This window comes from Chenopodium album, chromosome 22 (assembly GCF_948465745.1).
Source record: "Chenopodium album chromosome 22, dcCheAlbu1.1, whole genome shotgun sequence".
NCBI lineage: Eukaryota > Viridiplantae > Streptophyta > Magnoliopsida > Caryophyllales > Amaranthaceae > Chenopodium > Chenopodium album.
This window is the reverse complement of record NC_137855.1, coordinates 14,870,895-14,880,593: the sequence shown is the minus strand read 5'-3', so window position 1 is coordinate 14,880,593 and position 9,699 is coordinate 14,870,895. Positions and strand designations below refer to the sequence as shown.

General features: G+C 34.6%; 1 protein-coding gene across 1 annotated transcript; it reads left to right on the top strand.

Moving 5' to 3' along the window:
- Positions 1-535: 535 nt before the first annotated feature.
- On the top strand, positions 536-8,125 carry LOC145604679 (protein NCA1-like). The gene is made up of 8 exons (XM_081660592.1): positions 536-695; positions 2,589-2,862; positions 2,990-3,221; positions 3,348-3,493; positions 5,230-5,317; positions 5,410-5,556; positions 6,913-7,062; positions 7,666-8,125. Exons 2-8 carry the CDS (start codon positions 2,600-2,602, stop codon positions 7,729-7,731), a joined length of 1,092 nt encoding a protein of 363 aa, XP_081516718.1. The 5' UTR covers positions 536-695; positions 2,589-2,599; the 3' UTR covers positions 7,732-8,125.
- The last annotated feature ends 1,574 nt before the right edge of the window (positions 8,126-9,699 follow it).

The following is a 9,699-nucleotide window of genomic DNA, read 5'->3' as shown; positions in this document are numbered from 1 at the left end:
CAGCTCTTAATTTCCCTCTCACATAAAATATTCATTTCAGCTCAATTCAGTTCAGTTCCAATCAGTTCAGTTCAGTTCAGTTCAGTTCCAATCAGTTCAGTTCAGTTCAGTTCAGTTCAGTTCAGTTCAGCTCTTAATTTCCCTCTCTCATAAAATATTCATTTCAGCTCAATTCAATTCAGTTCTAATCAGTTCAGTTCAGTTCAGTTCAGCTCCAATCAGTTCAGTTCAGTTCAGTTCAGCTCAATTCAGTAAATATGAACAGGCCCATAGTCATGCATTGCTGAGTTTTTTTTGTTATTTTAATAGCGTGAACTGAAAAGTCCTGCTAAACATGATCTAATTTTACGACTTTTAGACCAGCATTTTCCTTAAGAACCTTGGCCTGACCTGACCAAACAGGCTGAAATTTTTAGCCTCGACTCGGCCTGAACCCTTCTTCCCCACCCTTGGTCACCTCTAGAAAGTTCCACACTTCCTCATTGAGAGGGGCAAAACAGGAATATATTTAATGCTTGCAATTGCAAACAACTTCCCGTTCAATACCTTCACAATTGACATTTTTACCACCTCCTTCCTTCCTAAAAAAAATCCTATCCAAACAAACAACATTTTCACACTTACTCTTCCCCCGCCATTTTAACACCATCCTCGGTTCCTCCTCTAATCACCCCATTTCAGATCTGTTTTTTCAGGTACTATTAAATTTCTTTTATTTATGAAAACAATTATAATTAATCTTGATTTTGATGTCAAGATCCTATGGTTTATGTTACGGAATAATTTCTCGATTATAATTGCATGATCTGGGTTAATTTTAATTTTTTATGGAATGATATATTTTGGGTAATTGTTGAAATTTTGTTAATCAAATAATATGCAAAAATCATTTCTTTTTTTAGGTAAGATTGTATTATGTTGTTGAATTGTATGAGTTATAGATGTAATGTCAAAATTTATCATGGGGTTTTCTTATGAAAGGTGAAGAGTCTAATTTTTGAAATTGTGGTGTTGATTGTATATCATAATCTGAGCTGTTTGGGGTACCTAAAGATATAGGCGGTGATAAGTTCATTAAGCTGTACTCTCTTCGTTCTTTTTGACTTTCGGCATTTCCTTTGAGAAGCCATCATAAATTAAGTCAAATGGGGCAAATAAAAAGGGATAGAAGGAGTAATACAATATCCGTAGTTATAGACTTGAGGCCGGTGTGAACCGAATCATAAATTTGTTTTGCATATGTTCGAGTATTCTAAGCCAAATTTATATTCTGATAGTACATGTTCAGCATGTAAATCAAAATAGTGTTAGTGGCGATGGAAGAGTTGGTGAAGCTGCCAAATATATATCAATTTGATTGCGTATTTGTGTTTTTTATTTCGTTCGTTATTGAAAGGAGAATTTAAGCTGGTGCTATAATCATATACGAGTTATTGTTGTGATACGGTCAATATGTACCTTTTCTATTTTATGCCTGATGAATGCAGAGTCATCTTTGATATGCAAGACATCAGAGGATCATGTTAGTACTAATTGAATTTAGGTTTTTTTCCTAGTTCGAGTTAATTATATCAATTTAGGGGTCTATAAATCCAACCCTCTTATTTCCCAATTTCCATTCCACGTAAAAAACAACAAGAAGTGTTTTTCTTTGTCATTCAATCTCTAGGAAGAATTTTCAAAACCTTCTTTTTCTTGTGGAAGTAATTTTGTGTACATTAGTTTATCCATGAATGGAAGCTGATGACTTAATTGAAACACATTTTATATTTACTGAAAAAGAAAATGTTTGGAGTTGTGCAGTGTTATTTGCATCAAACCTTTTACTTTTAAAATTCACTGTGGTAAATTGATATGAAGTGACCACTCTGGGACATAACTTCAGGAAGGATTTGGAAAGGAGATCTTAAACTCAAAACAGATTGGGACATTAGCAAGCTTGTAATTCTAGGCTGGGAAGAGGGCAATTCAGATCTTAGATCATCTCTTATAAAAAGAGAGATGGCGAGATTCCCTTGGGGAGATTTTTATTATTGTGAGATGAGGCAATATTTTTATCCTGGCTTTCTGCAATTAGAGTGTGAGGGATCATGCTACATTTATTGCTACATAGAATGATTGTTGTTGATTATGCAATTGCTCATGCGAGAGACGGCTAGACATGGCAGCTCTCTTGCCAAAAAACACCCGCCTTCAACAAAAAAAAAAAATCTTCTCTGGTTGATAGGCTGGCTGTAATCTGTTCAATATTCATATTTGGCTCTCTTGATATCATTTTTCTTCCTTTAGAAAGGAAAATTCTTGGCTATATTCTGTTTTTATTGGAGTAAGACTTTTCTATGTAATTGTAGCTCTGGCAGAGTAGCCTTTATCACCCATTTATTGTGTATTTTCAAGAATGCTCCCTATACTCTTGTTTTTGTTGATTGCGGGTAACTTCTCCAAGATTTTTCTCTCCATTCGGTGGTTGCTTGTTTGGTTCAGATAATCAGATTTGACTTTAAACTGAAACTGGTTGGATTTTTGTCATGTGCTTATGGGCTAATAGATCATGTAAATACTTGATCTCTGATACTTGCTTCCTTCAGTGTTGGAACAGATGACCCCAGTTTGCCCATTTGTCAAAGCTACTCGTCCTGATGATGCCTCTTCAAAAAGAAGTGGTGAAAATATATGTAAACATGCAGCAGAACATGAGAGTAAAGCTAAAAGTGAGTCTGTTGATTCTGGCGTAATTGAACCTAAGTGTCCTCTTGGATATGATTCTCGTTCATTCAAAATTGGCCCTCTCAGCTGTGTGCTGTGCAAAGCCCTTTTGTTTGAGAGCAGTAAATGTGTGCCTTGCTCCCACATATTCTGCAAGTAAGTTAAATTTATTCGTGATCACTACTGCTTTCAACGCCTTTATTTTTGAAGGAAATATCACGATTATTATGTTACTGCTCCTTTCTATCCTTGACTATGTTTCTTATTTTGCTTGGCAATCCAGGGCATGCATATCTCGCTTTAATGACTGTCCATTATGTGGGGCTGATATTGAGAAGATTGAACATGATGAAGAAACTCAAAAGCTTGTTGATAAGTTCATTGCTGGTCATGCCAGAATCAAGAGGTCTCCTGCCAGTACAGATGCCGAGGAGGAAGTTAGCAAAAATAAATCTGTGATTTATGAAGATGTCTCATTAGAGAGAGGTGCTTTTTTGGTTCAACATGCCATGAGGGTAAGTTGTGGTGTGAATAGTTAATGTCTAATAGCATGCTAATGGATATTGAACTTGAAGTTAGTCAACTGTTAAGTTTTAGCTTTAAAAGTATGTTCAATCATGTACTTTCTTTTGTATTTGTAGGCATTTCGTGCTCAGAACGTGGAGAGTGCTAAATCCAGGCTGTCACTTTGTGCTGCCGATATCAGGGAACAATTAAAGGAATCTGGTAACAAGCCAGAATTGTGCTCCCAACTTGGGGCTGTGCTGGGAATGCTAGGAGATTGCTGGTATACTCTCTCCCTTTCTTCCCCCCTTTCTCTTACTTACACCTCATAGAACTTCACTATGTGCTAGGAACTGGATTGCTCATCCTTTTAGCATCATCAGAAGTTTATAGAAGGCTACCTTAGTTAAGCACTTTAATGATGTATATTCAATTTTTCTAGATAATAATTTTGAAAAAACCTTCATATAGTTTGATTGTTTGAGGAGTGATGAGGAAAGGGTTATCTACAGGGCTATCGATGTTTGACAGGTTATGGCTCTGCAGAAATTTCTAGTTTACATAAAGATCAAGGGAAGGTATTCAATGCATGGCTGAAATGTTTGAGATGACTCAATTTAGTGTTAACTTGTTCATAAGAGCAAGGCTGACTTTCATTTATATTTTATTTACACAGTACTAGGGGTAGGCAGAATGCTATATGTGTTAGTCTTTTCTGAATCCTATTATTTGACAATTTCCATAGTCTCTCTTGTTGAGAGATCTAGCCTTTGTTCAAGAACAATGTATTTGGTACATTAGAATCATTGTTAGAATCTTTCATCCCTTGATTTAACTAATGTAGTAACCTTTGTACATCTTGTGGGCCTCAATAATTATTTTTTATAACTTGTGGCTTACACTGAGTTATTCCATGGTCAGATGCGTATATTGTGGCAAGTTCTTATGCAACCAATGCATAGATATGACTGTTCAGTAATAAATTTGTTTATTACTTTTTGAAAGTGTGAAAGATGGCAAAAGCAATGACACAATCGTTAAAACTCTAATACATGTATTCACTTTTAAAGCTTAAAAATTCCCACAGTTAAAAGGATAATGCTGCATACATCTTTGACACCTAATCGCGGTCACTGAAGGAGTGGAGGGGATCATTCTCCGTGTGACGTTTTTCATTTTGCTCAGCTTGTCTTGTTGTCTTTCTCAGTGTCTGCACTATTACCTGTAGAAATGCAATTGTTTACAGAACTTTGGTCTTACTATACTTTCAATGATCATACCCATAACTGGAGCCCTGCTAAAGAACATAGCTGAAGACTTTTAGGAGGTTGAATAATCTGTGAGGGATGGAAATTGAGTAAAGCACTTTGGTCTTACTGTTCTCTTAACAATACTATACCCATAACTGGGACCCATCAAAAGCAAGTAGCTCAAGACTTTTTAGCATGTTTAATTCTCTGTACCATATTAGGTGTACAACCTCCAAAAGCAACCCTCTGAGAAGAACCGTCTTTGACATGTCTGAAGATTCTGGATCTCCCTTCTTTTTATAGCGCCAATTTCTTCTATAGGCAAAAGAGAGGGGAAGGGATTTAAAGTACTTTTCTGGTTGACAGTGTGCATCTTTGAGTCCTGGGGTGATTGGGGGCATCATCATCATCATATATAGGGTAGAAGGAGAAGGATAAATTTGCAGAAGTTTTTCACTAAATGTGCTTATTTTTTCCACTAAATGTTCAATTTTAATTTTGAGCTGATAAATTTTTCAATATTCTGGAAAAATGGAGTGTGTATTTAATTTTCTCAATTTGCACAGCTTGTGTTGTGATCTTTCACAGTGTCCCTTACGTGTCTATAACTTAAAGATTGCTATTGCACTCATCATTTGTTTATTTTCTTTATGATTGAACTTATTAGTTTTTCTCTTTTTTTTTTTCTTTTTTTTTTGGCATTTTAAGAAGAATATTTTTATTTTCTTAACCTACGAAAAATATTCTGAACTCACTAAGTTTATTGCAGTCGTGCAATGGGAGATGCTGGATCTGCCGTCACCTACTTTGAAGAAAGTGTTGAATTTTTGTCACAAGTGCCTCCTGACGATATGGAGGTGATACATTCACACATCATGTGACAGCTGCAAATTTAATCTGCAAATTTTACTGTATTGACACTAATTAATAATGAATATATTATTGGCAGATTATACACACTCTTTCCGTTTCACTAAATAAAATTGGAGACCTGAAGTACTATGATGGAGATCTGCAAGCTTCAAGAACTTATTATTTCCGTTCTTTGGAAGTTCGTCGTAATGCCATGTTAAATCACCATGATAATGCATCTCTGGTTAGCTCCTGTTTCAATTTGTTGCATATGATGTCTTGACTGCTTAGTTTATTGAATATTCCTAGTAAATTTCTCTTTTGCAACTGTTCTTCGTTGTGAAATAGGAAAGCAGAACGGTTATATATCATTCCTTTCTTTTTCTCTCTCCCTTTTATGGTTGCAAATCACAGGTTTCTTGTCAAGTGGTGATCAATGAATGATATAATAACCTGTTTCTTTTATTTTATTTTTTTCCGTATTGTATTTGTCTCTACGCTCTTACAACTTATAAGGTGACCATCACACCCAACTGTCTAACCTTCTGTTTTGTAAAAAGGACCTGGTTGTGACTTGTGAGCAATGCACTCTGTTTAATTTTGGAACATTTTACCGAGCTAAATTTACTAGGTAATAGTATTTGCCAAATATGTTGTAGAAGGGAATAATTTCCATGAACACATCTGTGTTGGAGTTAAGCAGTGTTAGCTAATTGGGGTTTGGGAGTATCTCAATGTAAATCTTTTTTTTTTTTTCTTTTTTTTTTTTTTTTTTTTGTTAAGTGGGAACAATAAATATGGGAAAGAAAACCTTAATGACAATAATGAGATCAACTTTTATAACAGCAGTTAAAAAGTTTTATTTTTTAACTATTTTTTATTTTATTTTTTTAATCCCTTGATGAATATGAGGATGCTAATTCTTCTAAATTATAAATTTGTCAAATGAAATGTGGTTCTAATTTAAAATTTGTCAAATGAAATGTTGCTGTGACAGAGCAGCATTTCATTCAACAATTTTTAGTTTAAAAGAATTATATGTTTTGTCATAATAACATTTCAACAAATAGGAATTAGATATCCAATCCGAAATTTGAGATATTGCTATCCGAATCCGATTCAAAAAGTTTCGGATATTTGAAAATTTCGGATTGGATATTCCGGATATCCAACATCTGAAATATTATACAATAATATCTAATTTTGATTTTCTAAAAAGAAAATGTAAAATAAAGCCCAAATTTTTGGATTTTTGGATCAGAGTTATTCAATACCCAAAATATAGATATTCGGATTGGATATCCGTCATCCGAAATAATTTGGATATATTGGATATCTGAAAATCCGAAAATTAATATCCGAAGAGGTATCCGATATCCGAGAAATTCAGATCGGATACCTGATCCGAATTTATTTCGGACAGGACATCCTATATTATGGGATCAGATCTTTGAATTTTCAGATAGTTTTTCTCAGCCGTACATACAAAAACCCAACTGCATAACTTTTTACTAGTTACTACCTTGTCTTCTACTTTTTATGTAGTTAAGCAAATTTTATAATGTCTCTCTTCCTAAGTTATTGCTTCCTGTGATTCCAGACTTTAGATGTAGCAGTTTCTTTAGCAAAAGTGGCTGACGTTGACAGAGGGCTTGGTAATGAGGAGGGAGCTATTTCTGGCTTTCGTGAAGGTGTAAACATGTTACAATCTTTGAAGATAGACGCTAGTCAAGAAGCACTTGAACAAAGGGTATGGCTTCTTGGTCAAGCTCTACTATAATTTTTTTTTTTTGGTGGTATTCCTTTTTCGCTTTTCAGTTGATACCAAATTACTAAGGCCCTTATGTTTTGAAGGTCAAATTTCATCTGCTTGGCTTCTTTTAGATTGCCAGATTCATGTCTCGCTATACTATGTAAATGCTGGTATATCAGTATATGTGGCAATTTAACCAGAAAAAATGAAAAATCTTGCAACCTGATGACTTGCAGTCATTTCCAGTTGAGATGGCTGAACTGTGTACAAAACTATATCCAAAGTTTATTAGCATGCTTTGTAAAAAGACATGTCATGTAGGATGAAACTCTTCCTGAAAAATAATATCTCTATTAAGCTTTTCTCACTTAAAGCCCCTTCACAATTAGCGCTGTTTGAAAGTTACAGAGTATTATTTTATTAAGCCCATTGATCTTTCCGAACCTCTTCTTGTGTCTCGATATTTGAAGCAGTTGGACATGTAGTCAATAGCCTCCTGGTTCTTTAGTTCTTGTTAATTTAGTAGTTTACCTTCATGCAGAAGTAGATAGATAGATATTCTTATATCAAACAAAGCTTACCTTTAAACTTGCCTTGCAGCGACTGTCAGTGTTGGAATTCCTCAATAGCCAAATTACAGAAAATCAACCAGATCAAACCAGCTAGAAGACAGCTCCGTATGAATGAAAGTTGTGACACAAGAGTGACAAGACCTCTGTATGATTCAACTTGGGCGAGTATATGTACAATAAAAGCTTATGTTTTTCGTGGAGATTGAGAATCTGTAGTTGATGGAGGTACCCTTGGTAGAACTATGTGAAACCTTGGGAACTTGGAGATGTTATGCGGACAACCCTTGCATGCCATATTTTATCTGCCCTTAAGATGATGACGATATGCTTTGTTCACCTTCTTATGTGACTTTGTATCCTGGGAAAAAAATTGATTCTCTAAAATGTCATCGATTGTAAAGAAAACCACTTTCCTGTACATATAACCTTTATGCTGTAACAAATTCTTCAGTGTTGAAACTTGAAAGTATTATCCTGTGTTTCCTCAATATTAGTAGTCTGGTCTCGACAAAGATTGCTCCTCTTTCTGTAGAATATTCGCCAGTGTGTTATACATCCATGTGCTTGTATTATCCAGTTGCAGCTCGATCTGGCACAAAAAAACGAGTTTAGGAACGAAGATAAACCGTGATGAAATCATAAGAGGCTAGTTATCGAAGCTTCTCAGAGCGAGGATCAGTCTCGCCTCTTGGGACACCAAGCAAGGTGGTGATGTGTATGATGTTGCTGTTGTGACATTCGTTTCCATAAATTGATGAGTGCAATTTTGAAGGAAAATGCATCTTTAAAAGATGCGGGAGCAAATCAATAGGTAGGCAAAGTAACTGTAGTGCCTTAGTGATGGTGGTATATATTTGCTTTGCACTAAATATATAAGAAGTATGTATTTTTAGTTTATTTTATACCACGGATCATTGAAAATATCAAGAACAACAAGTGGGATAGGTTCTTTTTGAATCAACCACTGAGGAAAAAAAAAAGTATAGTTTTACAAAATTAAATGTAGATATCAAATAATCAATCATCAATACTATATACTAAAGTAATCACCGGCCTTATCCCCCTAATACACGTGTCACCCTTTCAATAAAAATTTTCCCGTAGGGCTTGTTTGGCATTGTTTTTTGTTTTCAGTTTTCAGTTTTTTTGAAAACAAAAAACTAAAAACAGGAAACAAGAAAAAGGTGTTTTCACTTTTCTGTTGTCAGTTTTCATAATTATCATGGTTTTAATAAGTTTGACTAATTTTTGATTCATTATGTGATGTATATCATATAATTTTAAAAAACAAAAAACCAAAAAACAGAAAACCACAGTGATGCCAAACGAACCCGTAGTTTTTTGTTTTTTTGTTTTTTGTTATCTTTTAAAAAAGTTTGTTGCTTTTCCAAAAAAAAAAAAAAAAAAAAAAATTGTTACAATATAAAAAGATAATTTGGTAACTTTGTTAAATAAAAAAAATAATTTGGTTATCTAGATCTTCTTTCATTTATTAAAATTAAGAAAAGTTTGCCAACGCATGTTTTTAACGTTTAATAACTCTAATTATCAACATTTATCGTAAAATTATAAAAAGTGGATATTAATACTTTTAATAATTATGCTTATACAAAACCTTTAAACATTGCTCGGGTAAATGATTAGTAATAAATTAATAATCTAAGGTAATTCCCCATAAGTATCCTAAAAATACACGTGTTATCATACTAAAGATGGGCTATTTTGGATAGAAGCAGTTGGGGTACGACAAGTAGGACAAGAGTTTTTGTTAGCCACTTTACACCAAGTAAACAAACAATCCTTGTGAAATTTATGACCACACGTCTGCAAAACCCATATACTTTGCTGTTCGGGCATCTCCCATCCCTCCAAGCAAATCGTGCATTCGGTGCAATTTTGAGTTACTTTCTTGGCTCGCTCTAGGATCACTTTCACGGCTCGCTCTATGTTCCTCAATTTCGCGCAACTCTTACATTCGGGATCGGGTTCCGGGATGATATTGGTCCTGATGTTGATCCACCCTGCGCGCTGCAGTCAAAGGCCCTCAGGACGAATTAACTCT

Bases quoted from the DNA above. Each gene is read 5' to 3' on its own strand.
- LOC145604679 (XM_081660592.1), top strand. From the start codon at position 2,600: ATGACCCCAGTTTGCCCATTTGTCAAAGCTACTCGTCCTGATGATGCC. The intron at 3,222-3,347 runs GTAAGTTGTGGT...TTGTATTTGTAG, and splicing joins TGGTTCAACATGCCATGAGG to GCATTTCGTGCTCAGAACGT. The intron at 5,318-5,409 runs GTGATACATTCA...TATTATTGGCAG, and splicing joins TGCCTCCTGACGATATGGAG to ATTATACACACTCTTTCCGT.